At 41.4% G+C, this 13,411-nt stretch overlaps 1 protein-coding gene across 3 annotated transcripts in view; it reads left to right on the top strand.

Annotated features, from left to right (window-relative positions):
• Nucleotides 1–3,247: 3,247 nt before the first annotated feature.
• Nucleotides 3,248–13,411, top strand: part of LOC137181627 (FYVE, RhoGEF and PH domain-containing protein 5-like) — a 20,800-nt gene continuing 10,636 nt past the window's right edge. Inside the window, exons 1-7 of one of the 3 annotated variants that reach the window (XM_067587463.1) lie at nucleotides 3,248–3,965; nucleotides 5,033–7,604; nucleotides 10,951–11,104; nucleotides 11,699–11,757; nucleotides 11,851–11,881; nucleotides 12,619–12,770; nucleotides 12,964–13,120. In XM_067587463.1, the coding sequence (XP_067443564.1) occupies nucleotides 3,956–3,965; nucleotides 5,033–7,604; nucleotides 10,951–11,104; nucleotides 11,699–11,757; nucleotides 11,851–11,881; nucleotides 12,619–12,770; nucleotides 12,964–13,120 (3,135 nt within the window). In that variant the 5' untranslated portion in view covers nucleotides 3,248–3,955. The remainder of the gene's footprint in view (nucleotides 3,966–5,032; nucleotides 7,605–10,950; nucleotides 11,105–11,698; nucleotides 11,758–11,850; nucleotides 11,882–12,618; nucleotides 12,771–12,963; nucleotides 13,121–13,411) is intronic. The other 2 variants (XM_067587461.1, XM_067587462.1) reach the window with 2 other exon arrangements.

Here is a 13,411-nt window from a genome sequence, read left to right as displayed (position 1 = left end):
AAACTAAATTTAGACAGCCATGACACAAGAGTTTGTTCCTGCGTCCTATTGGTTCAAAAACTTCACAGTTTACAGGATTCAGTGTTCTCAACGTCAACAATACTTTCCAAGGATACACAAATGTACATCTGTGTTTTTCTGTTTGTGTGTGTGTGTGTGGGAGTGGATGTCCATCACAGAGGTTATATGTTTGCTTATGTGTTCTATGAAAGTTCATTTGAAAGAAATTAAATAAACACACAAGGAATTCTACTAGATTTCATGGATCCTACTGTAGTTCTTCAGTAATAATCCAAGTAGGAATTAAAGTGATTAAACAGAAACAAAGAGTAAGTCAACTAAAGACACGTACAATGAAGTAAACGACACATGTTTTAAATCTCATAAACCATGATGATGTCAAAAAGTGGGATAATGAGGCCCAGGTTGAAAATAACTGGAATTCTCCTTTAAGTTTGGCGACTACACCCTCTCTCTAGTTTTGCTGAAAGACTTGAAAACAGTCACAGGAAGGAGTATATCAAGATGGAGTTCCTTTTTTAAGCAACAGTCTTATTGTTTCACCTCAGAGCAGGAGAGAGGAGGAGACGCGGCTCTTCCCTCGCCTGACGCAAACAGGAGACACACAGACAGAGATGGACCTCGGGGTGCAGACTGCACACGGCTCTCACAGTTTTCTAATCTGTCGAACTAAAACACACCAACACCGTTAAATACATAAACTATAGATATACAATATATCATGATACAGTATGTCTGACCTGGATCTGCAGCCATGAAAGAGATCCAGATAGATAAAGAACTACATATTGATTATGTAGGTGTTGAACTGAAAAACACACGCACACACATTTTGATTTGAAGAGGGACACAATCATTATACTGTACTATAGAAGATAGAAAGAACCATTAGCCAACACACACTTCCCTTCCAAAACACCACAGCTGTAACAGTTAAAGGATCTGGCTGACGATTTCCACATTTTCCTTATTGTCAACAAATATCATGTGCAGAGCCAAACCAACAGCGAACTTGTTGTCCAAAAACTATAAAAAACACATCAATGAGCCACACCGCTGCACTGGGTGACATGTTCCTTTGCCACAGAGATTATGGTTTTTTCGGTCTCGGGGAAAGAAGTTCTGTGCAAGGCCGCTGCGCATGTGTGGGAACACATATCACAACCTCTTTACTTTATACTACATTGTAAATTTATCAAAGAACGTCAATATGAAGTCAAGATGATGTGATATGTAGCACAACAAGCTACCAAAGCGCCGTAAACGGAACCTGTCCTGTTGATGTAAGTAGTCACTAGAGCGCCAAATGTGTAGTAATCCCCAACTGAAAATAGTCCCCAACAAATGCACAAATTACCCTTGTTTAAGTAACGTCTGCTATAAACAGCAGTGCCCAGCTGTTTTAGGAAATCGCTGTGGATGCGGAATGAATTGGCTCGGGGCTGAAGACTGAGTAGGGAAGTCAAAAAGTATTCAGAGACAGTCCAATTAATTGTTTGTTCTGGTCTTTACATGGGATTTGTTGGCAAAAACAGCCTTCTCCTTTAACCGTTTTCATTGTGTGTGTTTGTGTGTGTGGGGACACCTCCTCATCCCAAAACATGCTTTCATATGGGCCATGTTTGTCAGAAGATCTGTCATTATCCTCTCGTGCTGCAGACCGCAGAGACCACCTTCCTCCCCTTTATTGACTCAATATGAAAACAATTATAGCACCATCAGAAAGGGGGTCAAAGGGTCAAGTCACATAATGTTTTTCAATGAGCCGAACACTCTGTTAGTGAAAACGTTGTTCATAAGCTCAGTGAGAGCAGCTTTAAGTGATTGTTTCAACTCAACAGTAAGAGTTTTGTGTGGTTTTTTTTCTATATCGCCTCAGGTTTTTCGTGTTGGGTCGTACGGGACAGGATGAAATGCTGTGACCTGTTTATTAATACGCTAAATTGTAAGGGAGCCACCACAGATTATGTGTATGCAATTGTGTGACAGTGGCTATGGACTAATGTGAGTAAAATCTCCTCGTGTAGCTGTGGATTGATTTTTGACCCTAAAATGTGACACACAAAAGCAAGAAAGGACAGACAGCTCATCAGTGTGTTGTACAGCTTCATCATCACAGACAGCCTCTGCATGGTGTTTGGGAAAGCTTCAGCTCAGGAGAAATACTCAGTGTGCTTTAGTGTGCCGTTCGGCCGGGATTAGCCTCTCTTTTAGAGTAATTTGTAATGCATGTAACACAGGGATTACATCTCATCACGCTCATGCTTTATAGTCTGAAAATGGACATTCTTAGGCGTGACATCCACAGCCAGGACTCCCCTTTTAGACTCCCCACAGAGCCACTCCCCACCTTTAGACTCCTGTGTGTTGCTAGTGAATCAGCTGTGGTCGTCCTACTTGGCACAGAATTTTTTTTTTTAGGTGCAACAAATTTTCACCAGCTGACCACAAGAATAAAAATAAACTCCCTTACTTCACTGCCGGTGAGTCACAGTTAATTCGCCGAGGGGTTAAATGTGAGAATGATGTTCATAAGCTGCTGAGGATGTGAAGTTGGGTTGTGCAGGAAACTGGGAGAGCAGTTTCCTGTTATGTTGAAAAGAACCTGCTGTACAGTCAGACAGTCAGATGGGGGTGCAAGGAAACATGCGGCTGGTTTATCATAGTAGGAGAGCGGATATTAAGTCAGAAATACCCATTTTTTAATGAGACATGATGAGTAATACTGAGTAAAACTTTATTATCATATCATCCAGACCCAGCTGGGATTGTTTCACCTTTCAGTATGCTGCATAACATCTTGATAAAAGTCCCAAATTAACAAAATTACAGCTATCAACATTGTAGTGGAGGCAAAATTGTAGGAATCATGAGGCATACAGTGTTTTTTTTAAGATATGAAGTTTCTAAAAAGTAACAAATTGACTAATGGGTTTAGTAATGGTTAATAAATAATCAACTAATGCTTTCTATATCAGTTTAAAGTCATTAATAGGAACAACTTTGGGGTTGTTTATCATTTCTTTTTGGTAAAAATGCATTAAAAATGTCAAATTCTCATTGGTTTCTCAGTTTATAATGACCTATCAGCTATAAATGTTAATGAGTCATTAATATATGATTTTTTATCCATCAAGTCTACAGTTATAACTATTAAAAAGTTGTTAATAAAGGGATTTTAGTCCAAGTTAAGTGAAATGTTCAAACAAGTCAAAGCATTTTTTACAATCTGGCAACCCAAATCGTTTAATTGTCTTATTAAGGGCTTATAACTGATCTATAAAACATAAGTAAATGTTTTATTATTAACTAAAAACTTATAAACCCATCATATGGAGTGCCTTATTGGAAAGTGGCAACAGTATTTCTATTATTTAATGTTTCCAAAAATCGTGTTTGTTGGTGTATGCACAAGAAATGATCCTATTGATATGTTTTATTATGAGTCTGATCTATAACTTCTGAAATATGCGTGTCTATAAGCTGTGACTCACTTTTCACCACGAAACATCCACATCACCCCGTGAAGCTGCAGCATTTTCAGCACTACTGTAATAACTGGTGCATATTTTAAAAAAAATACTAATCAGCCCTTAAATTCAGTTGTTGCCAGATGTTGAGATTTCCAACACTTGACTGGACCTGCTGCTGCTGTCAGAGGGATCCCACAGAGTGTGCTGTGATGGGGAGCGGAGCCTCTCTCTCCATTTGGTTTCCAGTCGCGTCCTGCGCGCTGTAGGACGCACAAACGGATCAGCTGAGCAGCGTTTCACTCTCAGAGGAAGAAAGACTGAGCTGTGTTCGCCCACACTCACTCTCTGTCTGGACAGTTCAACAGAGTTTGATCCGGTTTCTCACATGGTATTTTAAAATTTCGTGCGTCGAAGCTGCTTTTTGTGGACGAGATGTTGGAGATGTTGGTCGATTCGCCAAAATGAACACAGGTGAGATCGTTTATTTCCAAGGAGAAGGGTTTGAACTGTTGGTCTCACAAGCCTTTTTTTCACTGTGTGTGTTCGATACTGATATATTGCTAGTAAGTGAGTATTAGTAGTTTTAGTTTTCATCATTATCTCTGCCCGTACATTCCTGTAAATAAATGGTGAATCCAGCGGCAGCAGCAGGATGGGAAGCAAACCAAAATGTCTTAAACGCAATGTTTCTTGAGGTCAGAGTGTGATAAATTATTCACATAATCCCCTATTGATAGAATAAAGAGATTCCATTGTGATCTAGCACTAATGGAGCTAATTTGGGTGTAAAAACTCTTGAAAATCTTTAATATTCAGCCAGTCATCTACAAGTCTAAGTTGCCAGTTTTATACCAGCATGTGTTTTGTATTCTAGTTTGGGGGTTTAATGCTCATATGGTATGCATAAATGTTGATTGCGGTGTTAGATTAATGAAAATTGGAAGACCTAACTTGTTTAAGAGATCATGCTTGGCCACCTCATCTCAGCTCCTTCTCTGAAAGTTCATCTTTCATCCAAATCATTTGATGCGATTTAGTGTTAAATCTACAAGTAGCCATTTACATGTGTTGCTTGTTTGTCATTATCTTTTGTTGCATTCATTATTACTTTAAAAGCAGTAAAGGCAGCTAACCCTGAGAGGGGTTTCTCTCACTTCAATCACAGGAAGTGAGTCAGAGAAATCCCTCAGATTTTTTGTATTCTTTCCCAGAGGGTGTAAAAGCATACATTATTCATTTTAAGTCCAAGTTTCAACATTTTAAACAGCTACTGTATTCATAGAAATTATATGGAAATCTTTCAGCTGGTTTGTATAATAGATTGCCTTAATGGGATTTAAGAAATATTGTTCACATTTTGTGAAGAAAATGGTCAAACTGTGACCACAAGACAAACATCAGTTTTCATCGAATGTAAAGATTTCACACACACTATTACATTTTTAGCAGTTTTAGGTCACAGGGACACAATACAAATGACCTGTAAGCTATTTTAAAGCACATAATCTTACAGTTTCCTTTTCCTGTTGTTCTTTCAGACTGCACCAAGCCTTCTGTTGCTCCAAAGCCAAGGTTTGTTTGTCACGCCAGCCTGAAGCTGTCGTCCCCTCTCATGTCTGCAGCCAGGGGTCCCAAACCTTCTATAGCCCCGAAACCCAAAGTCACACTGGAGCTCAATGGGAGGGACCTCTTCTTCTCAGGCAGCCAAGGAGGATGCATCAATGGCAGCTCGCTAATGTCAGATGGTGAGCCTGACGAAGAGACAGAGAGACAGTTTAACTCCTGCATCCTTGGGTCACCACAGGAAGATTTACAAAATGTGTCACAGAAGGGACTGGAAGTGACAGAGGAGGAAAAGGAAGAAGACACGAGTCAGAAGATGGACGAGGATTGGAGATTGACTGACAGTGCCCTGACGGAGGAGGTGGACTCACTGGAAACTCTGTGGGTCGGTGATGCCGGACTCACCGCCGACTCTGAGGATGCGGTGGAGATGAATGACACGGACATGACGGAGGACATGGACGCTGACGGTTGTGATGCAGGCGAGGCGTTGGCTGACACAGATGGCCTCTCAATGGGAGACATCTCAGTCAATAGCCTTGATCAGGAGGCAGGCTCCTATTCTGCTGTAAAAGTACCTGTGCTTGAGGATGGAAACACAGAGGAGAGGCAGGAAAGGCCCCAAACAAAGGATGATGAAACAGGTGACTGGACAGCAGATGATTTAACCGAGTCTCTCACAGACCAACGGGCTCTCCTCATCAGTGAAAACATGCTGGACACTGATACACAGGAAGGTTTTCTAACAGGAGGAGAGGAGAAAGAAGAGGAATCTGCTCCAGATTACGACATCTCTTGTAACATCCAGAAGTTGAGGTGTGGCCATAATATGAAGGAAAAGGTTATCAATGAACAGAATGTTAGATTTTATGATTTTATCCCCGAAAACCAGAAAAAGCTCTGTAATACAACTAAGAGACATGTTGCCATAGAGGATGATCAAACCCAAGAGCCTTATTACGTCTCTTCAGAGGATGTTATGATCCCAAAAAATAACAAAGCTCATGGACGACCAGAGAGTCCTCTCACACCACAGAAGCTTTTGGCTGTAAACAACGGTGGAGTATCAGCCGGGAAATATCTAACAGCAAAAAATGGGCAAAGAGAGTATGTGTCTTCCGAGGATTACGTGGAGATCCGTAACAGTGATGGGAGCAAGGTAAGAGCACATCAGGAAAGGATGTCTGTGAAAACTGAAGAGCACAAAGCTCAGACAGTAGAGGCCTTGTTAAATCATTTGGATTGCCAGCCGAGGTTCAGGCTGGTATCCATTTCAGTGCCAACGGACACAGACACCTCGCTGACCTCCTCTTTCTCGGATAGCCAGCTGCTTTCTCCGAACGACTCTGATGTCTTCAGAGATGACGACGACCTGGAGGGTCACATAGTACCGTTTGTGGACGACACCACTGATACGGAGCAGGACATCAGTGATGAGCATGTTTATGAGGATCCGAGGTATACGTCAATGGGTGAAAATGTTTTTCCTTTCGACAAGAGGACAGCAGGGATGCGCTCCGGCTCACTGTCACAGCGCATGAATAACAATATGGCTGAGATAGGAGGGGTGCAGTTTGTTCAGAGGCCCTGCATGAGCGGATTCAGCCAAACTGGACCTGCACTGAGCAGCAGCCCCTTATTAAGTACAATGCGGCACAAGAGCCACTCCAAACCCCACTATTTGTCCTTGTACCCCCGCTCCATTTCCATGGAGGGGCAGGACATGCCTCTGGGTGTCTACAGAGACAGGGAAGGGTCTCCGGGGCAGAGAGGCGGCATTTGTTCATCTGGAAGCTTCTCCAGGTGCTCACCTCTGTCATCCAGCGGTCTCTCCACACCGACATCTGTGGTGGATATCCCTCCTCCGTTTGAGCTGGCCTACATCACCAAGAGACCCATCACAAAGAGCTCCCCCTCGCTTCTCATTGAGGGGGACTCGTCAGAGAAAAACAGGAAGAAGAAATCCTCCATTAAGCGCTTCCTGATGCTCAAGTTTAGGCGGAAAACAGAGAGCAAGCCTGCAGTGGATGTCAATCCATCCTCCTTGAAGTCTTCACCAGAGTCCAGCCACCACATACCCAGTGGACTGCTGGACTTAGATAGACACAGCATAAGTAGTTCTCCTCAGCTCAGCTCACGTTCTGCCAGTAAAGGTTCAGCTGAGCCAGCCTCAACCTTCTTGTTCTACAAGGAAAGCAAAAGAAAAGGTAACTCGGTGGCCTTTCTCAACCGCAGCGTTGTCCGGGTGGAGTCTTTTGAGGACCGCTCCCGTGTGCCTTTCACACCTCTTCCCCTCACCAAGCCCCGCTCCATCTCCTTCCCCAACACAGATACCTCAGACTATGAGAATGTTCCTGCCATCAGCTCGGACTACGAGAACCTTCAGGTCCCACAGCGGAGGCCGGTTCGGCAGGGGCCGTTCACTGCCTTCTTTGACCGTCCTACTCGGGTGCTGTCGTCCGCCAATGAGACGGATGGTTACGTGGACATGAGCAGCCTCCCTGGGTTTGAGAGCAAAACTCAGTCATCTGAACAGGAAGCAGAAAGGTAACTTGTGCCTGTGTGTAAGTGTATTTTCAGATAGATGCTGCTGGACATAATATTAGCAACCCTTTTGCACTAAGCACTAGTCTTTTTTTATTACTGTTCGGCCACTGTGTGGGTTTAACCAGGCCCCTGGCACAGAGGATTTATATTTATTATGTTGAGTCCCCTGATGCTGGGATCACAGCAGACATAGATGTGGTGATCAGCGTTAAGGAGGAAAGTGCAGGAGCTTCCCTCTTGTCTTGCAGTAAGATGTGCTAAACCCCAGCTGTGTGTTGTTGGGTGGTAGAGGACGAAACGCTGCTGGTGGCGTTGTGGATGCTGTCCTGATTTCATTCATAAATCATCTGTTTAGAGAAACAGTGCAGAAACAGGCTCTTCTGTTGGCGTTGCTGGTAAAGCCTCTAGCCTCCCTGCTGTGCTGGTACAGTATTTGTTGGTATGATCAGCCATGGCTGTGCTGACATTAACCCATCCCCCTCTGCATTCCTGTTGGCCGTGCCCATATCATACAGGCCGCTCAGGATGATTAATAGTCGGAGCATTTTGGAGTCATTGCTCTTCTCTACCTAGTCAGGAACAACAGGCTGAGATACAATGTCAGTGTATTCTCAGTAGTCAGCAGTTGCATTCTGCAGTGTTTCCCTCTCATCATGTGTAGCTGACTGTTTTGGTTATGTGAGCGAGAAAAACTAGCAAGGGCTCTAAAATACTGAATGTAGAAAATTGGATGAAATTTTTGGTTGAACTAAAAATGTTCTTTTGTGTTTCCTTCAAGTAGCACATAAAAAAACCAAGTAAATATACATACTTCATTCTACCCATTGCTCCATGGTACTGGTGCCTCCATCCTGAGGGTTAAGGCACTCTCCATGAGGACTATCTCCCTTATTAGTCATTTTCTTAAATGAGGGAATTTTAACGTGTTTGCAGATTTTAATGTAATTCTCACATTTCCCATTTTTCCATTTTGTGAAATCTATTTAGCCTTTGAAGTTCAAAATAAAAAGGTGTCCTTTTCAGTGATACTTTTCTACAGTTTAATACGCATTTTAATGTGGGTAGGTACATCAAAGTACCGTCTAAATTAAGACGTGTTTCTGCTATAAATTCAGTTTGCTATTACAGTCAAATCAGCCAAAAAACATATGTAATTTGGGTGCCTTTTTAAAAATGTTATTCCTTTTTCAAAGTAATTTATGTTGCACTACAGTTCTTTTTGGTACGATTGTTTTGTCATTACTGCATTGTTTGTTGTGTCCATACCATGCAACCATGGTCTTGAATCAATAAAATCTGAATGTCCACATACAACAGTTAATACAAATTAAGGGAAGTAGGAGTTCAAAGGTTGGTGAAACATTGGAAAGACCTCATTTAGTATTAGGGTTACAAAATACACGATTGTAAAGCTTTCTGTGCTAATAATGAACAACAACAGTGATGTGATTGCGATTTTCTGCACACTGTTTGAGCATCTGGGGAATACAGCTGCTGTAACCACAGCAAAGCAATATCCAGACGGACAGCAGTGTCAGTGGTTTAGGCTGTTAGTTTTGCAATCGCCTAAAGGGGCAATATTAGGGAATAATTTGAAGATAATTGGCATATTTGCCCTCATCCCTGCTATCACTGGAAAACATTGGCTCACCCATCAACCTGAAGCAAAAGGAAAATGAATATTTTTTTATCTCCTTCTGTAATTTATCTCCATAGATTCTGCCACAGGCCTGCATACAACCTGGCACGACTGTGAAAAGTGACATCGGCAGTTTCTCTGGGAGTGACATTAAAGCCTGATATATAGAAACTGTGCGTGTAGTTTGTGGTTCAAGCACCCCCTGGTACCACATCCAAAGTTTGATCCAGTGAGCAGTAATGGGCCATGCAGCTCTAATATGTGCGATGCAGAGATCTGAACTGCTCACATATGTTGTTCATACATAGCTAATTTGCATCTCAGTGGGGTTAGAGTCACTGGTGCCTGGAGTGAAACATGGCGGGAACATTGGCAAAGCAATTGGTCACATAGAGGACTACCGTATCACTACTGTAACTGAAGGACGTGTTTTTATTTGCACAGATTACACTCCCCGCTGAGCTGCAGCCATTAGCATATTCATTTGGGCTCCCTGCAGAAGAGAATCTTGTAGCATAAAATACCGACATGCATCCCTGGTTTGGTACAGTTGTCACCGCGGGCCTTTTGGGATCAGTTTATTGGTTTCTGTAGATCTGTAATGTTTTATCTATTCACACTAGCTCCTATCGCTGAATATGTTTATTATAGTGATATTTCAATGTAGAAGACCATAAAGGACCATAAAGACAGCTTGGATGGCTAAATGAAACTCATCTGATTTATTCTCACATGACTGAAGGTTTGAGGAGAGAATATAGTTCATATTATAAAACCACTGAGTCATATTTGTGGTAAAAACTGATTGATGCTATGTTACTGACTACACCAATGGCTTCCAACCATGGGCTCGGGAACCCCCCCAAGTGGTCACATGATAATTAAAGGAATTGCAAAGACGAACATACATTCCTCTTAAACAAATATTACGTTTGTTTTTGGACTTTTCTCTAATTTTTTTCTTTTTCTGAAATATTGAATATTTTCACATTTTGGCGGTGCCTGGAAATCATTAAAATTAGACAATTGGAGAAGGATAAATCCTTGTGTGGTTGAACTGCTCACCAGTCATGTCAAGTTATAAGGTGTGACTATGGGTCACAAGTAAACATTTCATTCATTTTAGGGGGTCAGAAGTGAAAAAGGTTGAGAACCACAGGACCAGACCATATTGTAATGCAGGTATTAGAAGTTTTAGACATTCCACTTTGACTTTGTGGTAACACTTAACTTTAAGCCTTTAGCATTCACAACCAGTATACAGACATTTAATAAATGGTTTGTAACACATTATGCATATGTTCACTCTATCTATAAGCAGATATAAGTGCCTATTAATGCATTTGTCAGCAACTATAACTCCTTCTTTAGATACCCAGAAGGCTGGTATATAAACAGATAATGAATGATAGTATAATAGGATATATAATAGGAGAAGTTATAATGGCTGACAAAAACTGTGCATTAATAAACACTTAAACATGTCCTTATATCTGCTTATAACTACATTATAGTGTGTTATAAATCATTTATTATATGTTTGTACTGTATACTGCCGACTGTTACCTGTGTACTTACTGTATCACTAATTCTTAGCATCAATGTATTAAAACTGACTAAAAAGTATACGCGTACAAGATGCCACAGCGCCACGTTGTTTGTCTTTGTGTGCTATATTTAACCAGAGTATCCTTTCTTTCTTCTCAGTGCCTATACAGAAGCCTACAATGTGTGTTCGGTGGCTGTTGGTCCACAGGCTGGTTCAGTGGGTGATGTCGGGGGAGAGACGGCAGCCGATGAAGACCAAGGACGTACCTCTGAGGAGGAAGACGGAGGTGGAGACAGCAATTATGACAGACAGGTAAAATTTTGACCAATATGGCTTGAGCTTGTGTAGTGATGGAAGTAATGATTTTGATGTAGAAAAGATGTTGTTTGTTGCAATAGTAGATTCATATTTTAGATAACTTACATGGGATGAAAAAAAACTTTATTATTTAGTAAATCATGAGAGTTTCTTAGTCTTTTCTGTCTATTTTCCATTGCTTTTATCAAGGACTTACGTTAGCCACTATCCTTTAAAATGTGATTTAATTTGTTTTCTTTCGTGCCATCATTTTGTAAGAGCTGGTGCCTCCTTTCTCCAAATGACAGATGGAAATGAAATCATATTAGCAGAACGGAACAACAGAACAAAATGAGTTTCAAAGCTTTTCACCTTGGGCAGTCGCAAAATTGCCCTCACAAGCCAGGATTTTAATGCAGGTTAATGGAGGTTAATGGGCTACTACAACGCTGTCCTCATTATTTTGAATTTGATTGCTGCTTGGAGACTATGTGTTGAGAGAAAGGAAGGGGTGTGGAGGGGGTGGCAGCTATATTTGTTGAACTGGTGCCAAAATGCTTTACTTCCTCCCAAGCTTGGGCTTATTATGACTAAATAATATGATTACAGCCTGACGGTCGATCCAGAGCCTTTTACATCGCCAAAGAGCTGGTGGATACTGAGAGATTGTAAGTTACATGTCACTTCATTTTTCTTAACAAATATTTTTGCCTATAAGTCAAAACCAATGTTGAATTATTTGTCTATTTCTCTGTTCACAGACATGTGAAAGCCCTCAAGCTTCTCCAGGAAGTAAGTGATGTATCTGTATTGTCTTCAGATCTCTGTAGAGTTGCAGAGTCACGTATGAAAGAAAGGCAGATCATGGTTTTCTGCTCAGGATTAGGTTTAATCTCTTAATCCCCCTCAAATGTAAACATATCTTTCTATTAAGCTGCCTTGAGCTGTCTTATTATGTATAAGATTCGCTGTTACGTATGTTTTTAGCAGGCACACACTATATTTACCGGAACTTTAATTCCATTCATGATCATATACATTTTTATTAAATCCTATTTATGTTGTGTGTCTGTTCTTTATTTAACCAGAGTAGATTTACTGAGCATGAATGCTCATTTCCAGGAATATTTGCTCCACACTCATTCACATTCTCACCTAAAATCTGCACAGTACAAACACAGTCTGATCTGATGGCGTCTGAGCAGTTGTACTAGAACAATTAGAGCTTTTGTGCCATGCTCAAGGGCACCGTAGCAGTGGTAATGAAGGAGGAACAAGTGCTTTTTCTTTCACTTCCGTACATAGGTATGAGGATCATACTAGTGACCCAGACCACTGCTGCCTCAGTATTCAAGAGATGATGAGATTTCCAGATATAATCGCTCATCTACTCCCTGCTGTCAGATATTATCTTGGTATACTGCAGCAGAGGAAGGAAACAGAAAAATAGGGGAAGAAATGGAGACTTTAGGGAAATTTGAAGTACAAAAAAAAATAACTTTTACTATACTCTCCTCTCTGTTTGCCAGGACTTTAGGGAAGCGGTCGTGGCAGCAGTCGGGGATGAGGGGGAGCCTGTGTTGGATGAAAAAAGGCTTTGGGAGATTCTCAACGAGTTGCCTGATGTTTACACCCTGCACCGCAGAATCCTCACTGAGCTGGAGAATCGAATCCGAAACTGGTGAGACGCGTACGCTGTCTGAAGCTGTTAAATAGGAATGCTGACACGCACACATGCACAAACGTCATATGCATTTGCAGCGGTCCTTCTCCTTCTATGGCTTCACACAGTGCACACATTAATGAAGTTCAGAAAGCATTACGTGTAGTCTGAGGATGGCTGCCTCAACTTCATCCTCTGTTTCTTCCTTCAGGGAGGAAAGCCAGAGGATTGCAGACATCTTCCTGTCCAGGAGAGCAGAGTTCTTGGTCTTTACGACTTACATCGGCCACTATGACCGAAGTATGAACCTGCTGGAGGAAAGCTGCCGTACTTCACCTGCCTTTGCTGCCATTGTTCACCAGTTTGAGGTCAGACCTACAGTGCAGTGCTTCTCTGATTCCACGAAAGATGTTTTTTTAGTAAAATTATACACACTCAAACTTTATTATTAATAGAGCTTTCTGAGAATTAAATGTACTAATTGGATATAATACCTGTACTTACCATGAAGTTGACACCATATTTTTTTCTGTTCTTTTATTCAGTGATGATTATCATTTAATTAACCCAATCTAACATGCAAATACAGTAACAAACTGCTGAATACAGTAAACATAGTTGGATATATAAAGTGGATTTTGTCCACATCACATGCAGTA

The sequence above is a fragment of the Thunnus thynnus genome, chromosome 4, assembly GCF_963924715.1.
Source record: "Thunnus thynnus chromosome 4, fThuThy2.1, whole genome shotgun sequence".
In the NCBI taxonomy this organism is placed as follows: Eukaryota; Metazoa; Chordata; class Actinopteri; order Scombriformes; family Scombridae; genus Thunnus; species Thunnus thynnus.
Note: the sequence above shows the minus strand (reverse complement) of the source record. Positions and strands in the feature narration are given on the sequence as shown.